A 14,634-nucleotide genomic window follows, 5' to 3' on the forward strand; every position below is an offset into this window, starting at 1 on the left:
CCCAAGCACACTTACCACAGCTCTGTTCAGAAGTACTTTCTATGTGTTCAGGAAATTTGTGAAATGGCTAGGAACCCCCACCCACATGCCTCATCATCACCAGTTATTGCCCATTCAGCAGAAATGTGTTACAGTGATACAATAGACTTGTGAGCAATTGGCTATTTGTATTTTATCAGGTATATGTTACCCAAGTAAATCTCCATAGCCAGATCACAGTTCTGAAATCCACGTATCCCCAATCAGGAACAGATTCATATGTGGAGGGATGCTGGTCAAAGCCAAGGAGAAGAATCAGGCTTTTTTTTAAAATAGCATATGGGTTTTTAAAGTCTCTGGATCTTCTGCTTTTATGGTATAAGGAAAAGAAGTATGGAGCTTTTATAGTCCCAGTAGCTGCCTCTTGTAGCCTCTGTTATAACAGCTCTATCAGCCCATTTCTGGGCAGAGTCCAAAATGCTATGACCTATACATTTCTATATACAGTAGTTCAGATCCAGGCTATCTGAAGGACCATACCTCCCCAAGTGAGCCTGCCTGGGTGTTAAGATCTGCAAGAAGTATTGTTTTCAGTCTTGTCACCTTCAGAAATACGTTTGGTTGTAAATATGGGAGAGGAAATTCCAGTGGTCACTCCTAGATCATGTCCTTCCCAGGGAGATTAGGCCAGCTTACTCCTTTTCCTTTCACCAGCAAGGAAAGATGTTTTCATTCAGACAGATGTTATTAATTAACTGGGTCTAAATAGATGTGCTGGACTTCTAAGCTGGAATCCTGTTGGTGACAGCACACATGAATGTCCATTCTTTGAAACATTATGCAGAAAGTATGCAATACCTCTTTGCATAATGCACAGTCAGTACCTCTTTGTATAATATTCACAGGGACACCCCATCAGCTTCCAGTTGTCAGGGCAGACTGCTATGGCTATTTGTTGGGAAGGTATGGTTGTGGTATACTCAGGCAGCACTCAACTGCAGTTCTGCTAAAGAGAGAAAAGAGCTGACATTACCTTCTCAGATGCCCAAAGACTTGATAGAGGGCAGGAAGTATTGTACATGGCAGATGCTGGGAATAGTGGGAGGAGTGTGGAACTCCTCATATGAATATAGCAGTGGTGGCGAACCTATGGCATGCGTGCCAGAGGTGGCACTCAGAGCCACATGCTGTCTCCCTAGCACAGAGTTTGCCAGAGTTTCTTACTAGAAAGCCAGGGAGACGTGGCACTTTGCAATAAATAAGTGGGGTCTGCGTTGCAGTTTGGGCACTCAGTCTGTAAAAGGTTCACCATCACTGGAATATAGGATCCTGGCTGTAATGTTTGCACATATTTATTAAGGTGATGTTTTAATAGCTGTTTCACATTAATGTATAACGTTACTTATAATTTAGGTTGTTTATTAGTCACTTCAATATGTTTCAAACCACCTGTTGTCCCAGCCTTGAAAGAAAATTGGGCTACAAGATATGCAGACAGATAAATAGCTATGTAGTAGACACAGTTTTAGCAAGTGTGATTTTACATGTTTCTTCATGCCAAAGCTGTACCTGCAGAAAAGAGGAGTTCTGTGCTTTTGATCAGCCTCAGAAATAAGAGATTCTGTTCAGGGATTATGATTGGTTGTTAGAACAGAAAGGGATTAATACAGTGATTTATGAACTAATTTACCAGTGACATATTTTGATTCCTAATTTTTACTGCATTCAGAATGCCTGTTACATTCTATGCTCAACATCGGTCACTGTTTTCACTCTCTCTAGGTTTTGCTTTGGGACAAATAAATAAGGATCATCTGCAAGAAGATTGAAAAACACAAGACGACAACATGTCGGCCAGAGGTGGAAAGAAAAAAATGTCCAAAATGTCACGCTCCAGCAGAGCAGGCGTTATTTTTCCAGTGGGAAGAATGATGCGATACTTGAAGAAAGGAACATACAAATATCGGATAGGAGTGGGTGCTCCTGTCTATATGGCAGCTGTCATAGAATATCTAGCAGGTAAGAACATGTTGCAAATAAAATGGTGGGTGGTATGGCTAGCATGCGCAGCATATCTGATAGCCAAGCTTTACACTGATAACAAATAGACTTAAATCATCTGCTGGTCCAGTATTGCTGAATTCAAATTTTCAGCATAGAAGTAGGAATAGTGCCGATAATCTAATCTGTTCTGCTTTGTCCTAGAGGTGTGTGTGTGTGTTCTTGCTAAGCCTGAATGGGTGCTATTTATCACAGAATTATACAGCTGGAAGGGTCATCAAATCCAATCTCTCAGTCAATGTGGGAACTCCAGAAAGACAGGTTATAAGTCCTCAAATAAAAGTGATGATGTTGCTAGGTTGTAGAAGTGATCAAATCCTGATTTTTCCATCTGTAGGTTGGATTTTTCATTTTGGGCTATGAAGAACTGAAAGGAGTTAAACATGTAAAAACATTTTTTTAAAAAAATGTACAGCCCAAACGTGAGCTAAATTCGTAATTTTTACACATAATGAAGTATAGAAGCAAACAAAGGGTTTTCATGCCATCCCCCATAGTGTATACATTTGTTAATGGGAACCAAATCATACACTAAAAGTAAACATTTGTACGCTCCACCTGCACGATCAATCTATTTTTTCCACAGTGATAATAATAATAATTAATAATTTGTTTTATTTATATACCGCTATTCCAAAGATCATAGCGGTGAACAGCAAGTATGCTAATTAGCAAGTAAGCTAATTTGCCCCCAACAGTCTGGGTACTCATTTTAACGACCTCAGAAGGATGCAAGCCTGAGTCGAGCTTGGGCCCTTTTGCTGGTCTTGAACTCGCAACCTTCTGGTTTCGAGTGAATGGCTGCAGTACAGGCATTTAACCACTGCGCCACCAGGGCTCCTGGTGGGACATATTCATATGGATACTTATGCTTTGGTTTCCATGAAAAGATATGCCTTGGGGTGAATGTGCTTAAGGAACCCATAGCCTATTGTGTGTAACCTATTTTTCTGGACTCACAGAAGCAAGATAGATATTCAAACTGTGGAAAAACCTGCTATGTTGTTGTGTGCCTTCAATTCATGTCCAGCTTATGGCTACCCTAAGGCAACCTCTGCAATTAATACCTTTTAACTAAGAAAACTTACCTGGCCACTTGCTGATAGCTTTTAGAAAGTTTGCTAAAGTTTAGAGGGTGTTTTGGGGAATTGCCTGGTCAGCCTGTTTCTGTTTGCTTTGTTTATTTCTATTGGTTGCTGCTATAGAATTGTTGTTATTGTACTGTTTTAAATTAAGAATGCTTTTCGTGTTGTTAATTTTTGTTTTTAATAATATGTTCAAGATGTATTGAGAGCCAGAGGGATTAGACAGTAATTTGAAAAACAGAAAATAAGTACAGTGAAACAGGAAGACATCTGTTAATTAAGACTTCAATAAACGAGCATAACCTATATAATCAATAAAACTTGTAATGCAACCCTATCCATACCAGTCAGAAGCAAGTACCATTGAGTGTAGCAGAGCGTAGGCCCAAAACGTACAGCCAAATAAAGTGGCTTCTGGACACATTAGGGGCATGGAGTTTACATAAAGCATGACCCCAAAGCGGTGGGGGCCTTCAGTGAACTGACACACTTTGTGAAACCATTATTTAGACATCAAAACAGTTCAGTTACTAGATTTGTATATTTTGGGTGTTTATTGCAGTAGTAACAGTTTGGGTCTAAGGCAGCTGATCTGGGTCCTAAAAGCCAGACCAAAAAGAAACAGAGATAAAGTGGCTCTTGGCAGCGGGTGGCTTGGAACTGCAGTGACAGCATGCTTTGGAAGCAGGCTATGCAATCGCCATGGTCACAGTTCGAACATGGCTGGAGCGACCAGAGTCTGCTCTTTATTGGGCATCTCTTGCAGATATTTGTGCCTGGGATTGCAGCTCATCTCAACCGTGCTACAAGAGTATCTTCACTGAAAGCATAAATAATCCTCTGATGTTACTGGTCAAATTTGGGGGCAGATCAGACAATTGATAATGGAGATTTCATACTGAAATTGTTTGTTATATTTCTTATAACTGAGGTGTATCCCAATGTATTTGTAGCAGAAATATTGGAATTAGCTGGTAATGCTGCAAGGGACAACAAAAAAGGAAGAATTGCCCCAAGACACATCCTTCTTGCAGTTGCCAATGATGAGGAGTTAAATCAGGTATGCTTTCCTAGTGACTGCTGAAGATGTCTTTGTTGGGGTTTCTGCTTTCTTCTGTTATTCAGCAAAGGGACGCTTGTTGTGGTAACCAAAGGGGTTGTTCAAAGAAACTACAAATAAAATGTTGCAATTCCTAAGTTCAGAGAAGACTTGTAAATCATTTTACGTTTTTTGTTCTTGTTCCCCTAAATTTGCCAAACATGCTATTGCTTGCAAGTAGCCCTTGCTCATTGTAGGTTGTTTTCCACTTAATAAGGGCATTCAAAGAATGTTTAGGTTTCCTGGGGAGGGAAATTGAGCAGATAATTTCTGAGCATTGTGACACTTGGTACAAATATGTAAAAAAAAAAACTATCAATCTGCCCTACATGCCTTGCAATCAGTTCTTTGAATTTAAATAGTACATTTTCATTAACCAATATCCAGTTGTGAGACACAGTGCATTTTCCCCATCACCACAAATCTAGGGTGGGTAGTATTGCCAGCTATACTAATAGTATGTTACTAACTGCACTCAAATAATCTGACCTATACCCATTTACCTGGGAGTAAGCTCCATTGATCTCAGTGGGAACAACTTCTAAATAGATGCTTCTTTGTCATGTCAAGTGTCTTCCCCCATTACTTTGAAGAGCATTACAGTTATAAGTTTTGTAGTATATGGAAAAATAAGAAAAAAAACTTCATTTAAAAAAAAATTGATCCCATTCCTATTCCCATTCATCCTGCAAAGTGTTTCGGACAACACATACTGTACAGGGTTCTCTTTTGTATGGCAAATTGTTTGTAAAGGCAACAAATACATTCAGTTAAACTGAATGAAGAATCTCAAGAAAACGTATATTCATATACTATCTATCTCTATATGCTCTCTTTTTCTGCAGTTGCTAAAAGGAGTGACCATTGCAAGTGGAGGAGTTCTGCCCAGAATTCACCCAGAGCTTCTTGCCAAAAAACGAGGCACCAAGAGCAAATCTGATACTATCCTTTCACCTTCTCCAGAGAAGAGAGGGAGAAAATCTTTGGGGACCAAGAAGACTGGAAAGAAAGCAAAGGCTTCCAAAGCCCGGACTCCCAAAAAGGTAAGCAGGACTTGCACTATGCTGTTCTGCCTGTCAGGAAAGCAAAGAGTTCTTCTTGGGATGGGTCTCACCTTTTCCTGATGATCACCTTTCTGTGTGGTCAGGTTAATTTCAGATATTACCAAGTATTGATTTGTTCATTGAACCTTTCTAGATAATGTTCATTATTAACAGACTCTCAAGGCTGTTCCTTCCACTCGAGAAAGAAGTTATCAGAGCATGAATTTCTGTAGTCTTTTAATGGATAGTGGCAAACTTTTATTTTCATTGTTGTATTTTAATTGTTTTTAAACTATTGTGTTTGTGCTTTTTAATAGCATAAACTATTTCATTGTTTTTTTAATCTTCTTATTTTTCTTACTGCTTTTAGCTATGTTGTGAGCCTCTTTGGATATTGCAAGAAAGGCAGGATATAGATTAAACACACAAATAATGCCAGGTTATCATGGTCCAAGAAAGTCAGTAGCTGGCACACCACTAGCCATAAGTAATCTTTGCCATTGAGATCATTTTGAGCCTCCAGTGGTAACTTTGAATCAAAGGGTACTTGAAAATATCATTGTTCTCTCAGAGGACTGCTATTACATCTAGAACAGGCTGTCTGAAACCTCCTGCTCTCAGAATCATCTTATCAGGATTTCATTTCTGTTTTTTGTTGTTCATCCATCCTACCACTGACTTCAGCACTTCACAATGTTTAGCCTTATTCAGATGGAATGAAATGGCATCATCAGCACACAAGTGACATCATACTCCAAATCATCTGATGACACCCATTAGCAATTAATTATAGATATTAAATAATTTGTGAAAGGAACCTTGCAGAAAGTCACACCCCTTAGCAGGTTATTACATATATTAAATAACTTGTGAAAGGAACCTTGCTGAATGTCGCACACAACACCCTTGACTGATTGATTGTGTGTATTTATATCTGACCTTTCTCTCAGAATGGGATCTAAGGCAGCTTCCAGAAGTGGAAAACAAGATTAAATTAAAATCACATTTTACAAAAGTAAAAAAATAATTACATAACAATATATTTAAACTATGATTAAAACAAAACACATTTAAAACATTATTACCATTAACAGACAAAAAATAAAATAAAAACACGGCACACCACTTCATCCATACTACTGTTATATAATTTATAGTGCAAAGGTCTTTGCCTGTTGCTGGAAAGAGAGCAGGGAGGGTTTTCTGCAGCCACAGGTCCTCTTTTCTCGTCTTCATCCAACATGCTTGTGAAGATGGTGGGATGGAGAGAAAGGCCTCCTCTCTGGACATTAAATCTGTCACTGACTTGTATTAGAAGATATCCTCTCTCAGATAGTCTGGATCTAAGGTATATAGTGCTTTAAAGGTCAAAACCAGCACTTTCGAACTGTGTCCAGAAACAAACTGGCAGTCAGTGACATTTCAACACATGATCCCTGTAATCAGTACCAGCCAGCAGCCTGGCTGTAGCATTTTGAACCTACTACAGTTTCAAAACAGTTTCTGAACAGTTTTCAAAAGCAACCCCACACAGAGTATTACATTAATCCAAACAAGATGTAATGTAACAGAATAGCTCAGAATATTGCCCCCTTCATGTGTTTGCAGAAAATTCTCATTTATAAAAAATGGGGTCACCCATGAGTTTATTATGGTCAAGTATCATTTGTGTGAAGCCTCTAAAGAACCTGTTGTGTGTATGTATATTTGATCATCTGAAATACTGCTGTTAGCTTCCCACCCTGAACGTTCCTGTTCATTTCCAACAGAACAAACAGAAGGAGAATGAAAAAGAAGGAGCATCAAATTCATCAGCTGATGATGGACCTGGAGATGGGTTCACTGTACTCTCCTCAAAGAGCCTTGTTCCAGGACAGAAGGTAGTGATTCAGAGAACAAAAGAAGGGTCAAAATTACTCCACACAATGTCTAGACTTGCAGTGTTTTAGTGAGAAATTCATCAAAAGTCAGGAACTCTTATTTTACCTAAATAAGTTATTTAAAATAATAGTAGTGTTGTTTTTTTAGAATTGATTTCATCAGAAAATTGCCTCTGTGGATAACAACTTGAGAGTGATATATTTTACCTTATACATTTCTTAACTGATTAGATTTCAGCTTTCTCTTCAACTTTTCTTTTATGACACTGAAGGTTGAAGTCCAATGCCATGTTTGTGCCATAATTTGGGTTATTGCTATTAAACCTCTTAATACACTTAACCTAATAGACCTACATACTTTCTGTATGTTGGCTGACTATAAAGGATACTAGAATGATGAATGAGACAGGATTCATAAGAGGAAAAGAGACCATATGGTCATCATACTGTATTTATAAAGTGTGTCTGAAAAGTGAGCTTCCTGTATTCTTAATTTGAAGGTGAGTTCCTAGCAACCTGATAGCAACTTGGCAACTGTAAAAAGCAGTAAGCTTTCTCTGCTTTAGTAGTTTGGTCTGAAGGTGATTTTACACTGTTCATTCTCCCTGTACTCAATGCAGTTTCCCTGTACTCTACCTCCAGAGTACAGAGAGATTGCACTGGAACAAACATCTTACACTTTGTTTATGTGCTTATGGGAAAGGGTTCATGGGACAAGAGATAACTGACAAGAGATTGGAAAGTTGCTTATTAAAAGGAATTTGTTACATTACTCATTATGAAGCCCATAAAAATAGCATGTTACTATCTAAAAATGGAGAGCCAGCATAGTGCAGTTGTTTGAGCACTGGACTATGACTCTGGAGATCCAGTTTCAGTTCCTCATTCAGCCCACTAGGTGACACTGGGAAGCCACATTCTCAACCGCCTAACAATAATTCTAAAAGAGAGAGAGAGAGAGAAGAAAAAATATAGTAACTTATTGTTTTGCCTTTTTAGTTTTCTAGTTTTCTAGTTCCTTGCATGATGACTATCCAAAATGACACTTTAAAGTGTGTCCTCCCAAAGTAGCAAGCAAATTTTATTCCTTGCATAGAAAAATAAAGGTAAAGGTTTTCCCTTGACCAGATTCTCTAGTCATATCTGACTGTAGGAGGTGGTGCTCATCTGCATTATTAAGCCAAAGAGCCATCTTTGACAACAACATCTGTGATCATGTGACCAGCATGTTTTTACATTATTTTGTAAAAGAGATGGCTGTGGCCATAATACCCTTGGTTACAGATAATGTCATTTATTTCCAATGCGTTACCCGTGAACTTTGTTGACATCTCAGCTTGCAGAATTGTTTGGAAAAAGACTGAAAATTAAAGATATCAGAATCATATTGTATTTATATAAATCTCTGTTCAGGCATTTTTCAGATGCAGTATATCATTTTGATTGCTTCATGTCAGAGTATATTGTAACAGTAGAAAAGGGTACAGAAAGTTATTTGGAATTAGACCACCATCCCTGAAAGGAAAGGTGAAAGCTTTTGTTTCTTTTTAGTTTGAGGGGGGGAAAGGACAACACAGGGGTTTTTTGAGTAGGAAAAAAGATAATTTATGTTAGGTGAGATTACCTGAGATTTATTTGTTTTTTAATATGGGTGAGCAGCTATGCAGAGGTGGTGGCTATTTTTCCATCCTGCACCTGTCTGGTGCTCTGCACTGGCATGCTTTAGTCTGCCAAAATGATGCTACATCACTTTTGGTTGCCATTTTCAGCCAATTTAAAAAATTTCTTTTGTATTTAGGCAAGGTTTGTGGTGCTTTAGAGGTCAGAGGAAACAAATTACTGTGGTTTAGGCAAATATGGGGTGGTGTGAGGCCAAAAAAAAGCACTCCAAAATCAGCCTGAACTTTTTTTAATTAAAAAAAGGAAAAAAAGTCAAGATTGGGGGGCTTCTGGAGCTGCACTTAGGTGTCCAAGGGCCACATGTGGGCCATACTTTTTCTACCTCCAGAGTGCAGGGAGAAACTTTTTCTTCTCTAACCATGTTTTATTTGAAACACTTTTCACCCCACTTCACACTGTAATTACACAGAGCAACCAACAGATTTAGAAGTCTAGAAATCACATAATGACACTGAAAGGCAATAGCTTCCGAATATTCTTATTATTATTAACCTTTATTTATGAAGCGCTGGGAGGATTATTTCACACAATGCATAATTACCCTAAGGATTCCCTGCCAGAGAATATGGCTCCAGAGACTAAGGTTCAGAGGGAGCGATCAGGCAGACCAGCAACATCAGGGATGCCTGAAGGAAGAGGCCCTCCAGCCTCAACTGTCATCTTGGCCTCAGAGGGAGCGATCAGGCAGACCCAGCAACATCAGGGACTGCCTGAAGGCGAGACTTCCCTCCTTTAAATGTCCCTTGTATTTTGTATTATATTACAATTTTTACTGTACACCGCATGATCATTGCAGAATAGCGGTCTATAAATAAAAATATATTATTATTATTATTATTATATTATTATTATTATTATTTATTATTATTATGGTGGTTTTGAAATGTTTAACTTAATAAATTATGAATTTTTTAAAAGACAATTAATGAGAATAGGCCTTCAGAGGCAAGAGTCTGATAGCTGAAGCAAAGTATCAATTTTTCAGAGGCAATACAATGTTCAGGATATACAGTGAGGGAGACTGTTAACTTTTTCATGCATTGGGTTGTAGTTTTCGTAGATCTCTGCCTGGCCTTGAATCAAAAATGCTGGAATGATTAATTTTCTATTCGGCTCCTTTTTGTATTTCTTCTTCCCTGCTGCATTGGCAACTTGCAGCTCTCTCTGACACGAGTGACATCAGCCATATTGGTTCTATGAAAGTAGAAGGCGTGCATCAACTATGGTGAAATAGACCTCAAGGAGGAAGTAGGTAAGACTTTCTTTTAGGAAGTGGGGATACTTGCCCATTGATAACTAATTTCCTAAGAGATCTATTGATATTAGTCTTCAAGTCTCGAGAGAAATAAAATGAATAGTTGTGGAAAGCTGTATATGCATGTTACATAGTGGTAATTTATGTCGATTTCCCATTTTCTCTATTTCAGACCAATCTGCTCTTGTGCATCCCATTAAGCTATCAAAGGCTGCATCCACACTGTAGAAATAATCAGTTTGACACCTCTTTAGTGTCATGGTAAATGCAATGGAATCTGGGATTTTATGTTTTTGTGACATCAGAGCTCTCTGAAAGAAAGCTAATATACTCACAAAATTAGAACCTAGAATCCCATAGGATCTGCTAAGGCAGCAACGGAGTCTTATCTGACGACCTTCTAATTGATAACCCTTGACTATTTCCATGCCCTTGATAACTCAAGGCAACACCTAGTATAGAAATTAATTGCTTATATGGGTAAATCTGTATTGTTGTATCAAAGATTGACAGAATTAGGGAGTTTCTCAAAAACTGTTTTTTACGTTGTTGTTTGCTTATGCAGGAAAGCAACCTCATTCTAAATTGGAGAACCTGGGACAATGAATCGATGTATATTCTAGAGACTTTTTTCCCCCACAACCCCTCCGATCTGTCAGACAAAGCATAATTAATACCATACAATCTAAGATGTGCTTCTTTTAAGGGGGCTTGTCCTATAGAAAGCTCTTGGAGTGTAAGGAGTCCACTGTCTCCAACCTGTAAATTGCTGATGTTGATTATGGTGTCTAAAGTTCAAGAAAGTTTCAGTGTCCAGAAACAACCATAGCGATAGTAAGGGGCCACAAGGCTGGTTTCTTGTGACACTACATTGGCGGTTACATACCGGCAGTTTAGTGCGTGTGTTCGCACGCACTGGGTTACGAAACCCCCTAACCCTAGTGCGTGGGAACACGCACTAACGGTGCGGCCCTTCCGCAGCGCCGCCGTGAGTACGTCATGGCCGCGCCGCCTCTAGACGGCGGCGCGGCCAGACGTGTAGCTCCGCGCCCGGGCGCTTAGTGCGCCTGGACCGGAGCAGGAAGGAGCTTCTTTTTGGAGCTCCTCGGTTTAGTCCGCTGGCGCAGCTGTCGAAGGCTGCGCCCATCGGACTAAACAGAAAGGGCAAGCGGCCCTTTCTCTGCTCACCCACCTAGCCGCGGTGTGTCTTGGGGCTTGAAGCCCCAGGGACAACCCCTTTCTGGCTGCGGGGAAAGCGCCTTTTGCGCTTCCCACAGCCCGAAAAGCGGGATCGGGGCCTCACGGTGCCGGTGTAACCGCTGAGCACCGATACTCCGGGGAAAGGGCGGGGCCAGACCGCCCCAAAATTGGCGTCTTATCCCGCCATTGTCTTTAAAAAATTAGTATTTTTAAGTGAAAGCCCACCCAGCCTTGTAATAAAGCATATCTTGCTTTACATATAATATTTTTCAGCAAAAGCATGGAAAAAGCGGAGGTAAAGAAGTCTTAGAAACATTAAAGGAATCTCCGTAAAACACAAGGACTCGAAGTTTACAGAGGTAACTTTTGTTACTGTAGTTTATTAATCATTTTTGTTGTGAGCTGCTTCTGGTCCCCAGTATTGAGAGCAAACAGGAATACAAAACATAAATTGTTACATGTTATAATTTGTTTTAGTGTATTTGACACCCCTCTGCCCCCAGACCTACTGCTGAGAAGACATATAATATTGCATAATATAAATAAATTCCACATACTGCTTGAATGTCTGTGACTACTACAGTGTGATAGGAAAAAATATGTGTCATAAGGAAAGTTTTTTTTTTGTTTGTTTGAAAAACACAAAAACAACTCGACTTTTATAATTTCACTTACATGACAAGCGTGGGCCACTCTTTAGCAGGTCAAAAGAGATCACTTTTACTTTTAACTTTGAAGCTAAAGAGTTGGGCAAGGATCATCCTAGCAGTTCTGTGGCATTCCTACCACCTTCAAAATAAGAGAAGACTTTAACCAAAGCAGTAAGCTGCCCTTCTAAAGCCTGAAAACCCAGAGGAGTGAAGTGCTTGCATTGGCACAACTGCTTTTAAAGGTCCTCTGAGCATCTTTGAGTAGGAGCATCCCAACTGGTTTGCTTCCCATCCAGCAGGAAGAGGGAAGGAGATGAGCCTTTTTTCACAGCCAGGAAAAGCAAAAAAGGTAAACCTCTGTTCAAGACAATAGAGTCTCATTTTCTGGTCCTTTTCTCCTTTTTTTCCCTTTCAGCTGCTCTCAGTCAGTCCACTGGCCTAGCAGCAAAATTCGTCATTCATTGTCACATCCCACAGTGGGGGTCAGACAAATGTGAAGAACAACTGGAGGAGACTATAAAGAACTGTTTAACTGCTGCCGAAGACAAAAAATTGAAATCTGTGGCTTTCCCACCTTTCCCAAGTGGCAGGTATTCATTTTTTCCCATTCAATCCTTCCATTTAAGTTGTCAATAAAGCTTAAATTATGACGGTATTGATCTATTTTTGACCCATCCAACAATAGTCATTTGTAAAGCTGCCTGCATGTTATTTTTTCCCTGTCAGAGCTCCTGCACCTCTTACAGCTCTGGTGGGTGAAACTTTTTTAATAGTTAAACTGTTTTTTAAATTATCTGAGCTTTCTATTTCATTCAGCTATTAAAATTATAGTAAGAGGTTTGCATAGGCATTTTCTGAACTGTATGGGGATTTTAGTATTCTAGGTGAAATGTTAAGGTACTTCTTAACATTTTATTGTCCATTCAGTTACAAACTAAATGCGTTTAGCATCACAAAAACAAAGCATTTAACTCAGGACTTTTTATGCCAACATTTTACTTTCATACTTTAATACTGATCTCTTTACCTTCTGTCTAGAAATTGCTTTCCAAAACAGACTGCAGCCCAGGTGACTCTCAAAGCCATTTCTTCTCATTTTGATGACTCCAGCCCTTCCTCCTTGAAGAACATATACTTCCTGCTTTTTGACAGTGAGAGCATTGGCATCTATGTGCAAGAGATGGCAAAGCTAGATGCAAAGTAGCAACAAAAGCCAAATGAAATTTTATTTTTCAACATGAATATGAGTAGGAATGAGAATTAGAATTGGGTTTTATTTTTAAAATATTGTGAGGACGGAGTATGTGAGTAGCTTTGAAGTTCTGTGATGGGTGGAGGGCTTTTGTTATGGAAAAACAATGGGGAAATTGTTTGGGAGAGTTTGATCTGCAATTATACCATGCTTTAGATACCCCCTACCATTTTGTATGATCCCAAGAGGTTATGTTGCCAGCTCTCTACATTTTAATATGTCTCAAGTTATTTTAGTTTAGACCTTTGTAAAGATTAATCTTTAGAGTAGCAAACAATTCAATACAAACAGTGGTTGAGAAAAAAATGTGAATTGTTTGCTTCCCTCCCCTGTAGTTAGAAAACCTTATGTTGTGTCTACATTCCATGTTGGAGAAAGGAATTTCAAAGCAAACTCACTTGGTGCTTTACTGTTTTACCCCCAGAATGATCTGTAATTGCTGAGAATATTTCATCTTTTGTTTTTATAAAAAAAAATGGCATAATGCTTTTTTAAAACTTTAAGCTTGAGCTTGTTTTCACTTCTGATATTAAAATGGGAAAGCAACTTCAGATGCAAGTTTAAAGGCAGAGAGATCTTTTGGAAGTGCAGGATGGTTCTGTCTTAGCAATGTAAAGCCTTTGGTGCCTGCCACTGGGAGATATCCGCATTCACAGAATTAAGTTTTGCAACTCAAAAACTGTATGTACTAGACCAGAGAATTGGACATTATTTTTTGTAAAAGAAAGAGGATGATTAAGGGTGTACCAAAAACACCTGAGCATTGTTGTTGCAGCATATTTGTGCAGTGTGTTTGACATATTTTTTCCAAAAGAAAAAAAATAGCTGAGTGGTTTAAGCATATGCATAAAAGTAATTCTCTTTCACAGCATGCTCTGTGAAGTTTTTTTTTAAAGTAAAATTTAGTTCTTTATATTGGGATTAGGTAACCAGAAGACTAGAGTGTGTGCTTTTGTGTTTGCTTTTGTTTTTTATTATTCCACCTTGCTCCTGATACAGGGACTCGGGGTGACTAGTAGCAACTTTAAGTCAAAGAAATTAAAAACAATACAAAAACCTTTTTAAAACAATTGATTTATAAAGTTAAAAACATTAAAATAGTAAAATGTAATTAAAATGATATACAAACCTTAAAAATCTGAATCACTCAGCATTTTAAAGCCCAACCCTCATCAACGTGAAAAATCCCATTGGAGCAAAAATGTTTTTACCTGCCACCAAAAGGAGAGCAGGAATGGGACCGTCCTAGCTTCTCTAGGGAGGAAATTTCAAAGTGTGGGAGCAGCTATTGAGAAGAGTCTTCGCTTCTTTACCAGCAAACAAGCCTGATAGGGTGGTAGGACAGAGAGAAGGGCCTCTCTGGACAATATCAACACTCTAATGGACGCAAAGGCATTCACCCCCCTGCCACCCACACTCACTGCTACCCCACAAAAAATGGATTTTGCCA

At 38.9% G+C, this 14,634-nt stretch overlaps 1 protein-coding gene across 1 annotated transcript; it reads left to right on the top strand.

The window, feature by feature from the left end:
• The first annotated feature begins 629 nt into the window (after window positions 1-629).
• LOC121926535 (core histone macro-H2A.2) lies at window positions 630-14,055 on the top strand. Its single transcript, XM_042459578.1, is given in 11 exon segments — window positions 630-1,998; window positions 4,079-4,185; window positions 5,070-5,267; window positions 7,037-7,147; window positions 9,986-9,995; window positions 9,998-10,043; window positions 10,045-10,099; window positions 11,562-11,606; window positions 11,608-11,641; window positions 12,348-12,522; window positions 12,971-14,055. Coding segments are annotated over 11 exon segments (1,119 nt in total). The 5' UTR covers window positions 630-1,826; the 3' UTR covers window positions 13,137-14,055.
• The last annotated feature ends 579 nt before the right edge of the window (window positions 14,056-14,634 follow it).

Source organism: Sceloporus undulatus, chromosome 3 (assembly GCF_019175285.1).
Source record: "Sceloporus undulatus isolate JIND9_A2432 ecotype Alabama chromosome 3, SceUnd_v1.1, whole genome shotgun sequence".
In the NCBI taxonomy this organism is placed as follows: domain Eukaryota; kingdom Metazoa; phylum Chordata; class Lepidosauria; order Squamata; family Phrynosomatidae; genus Sceloporus; species Sceloporus undulatus.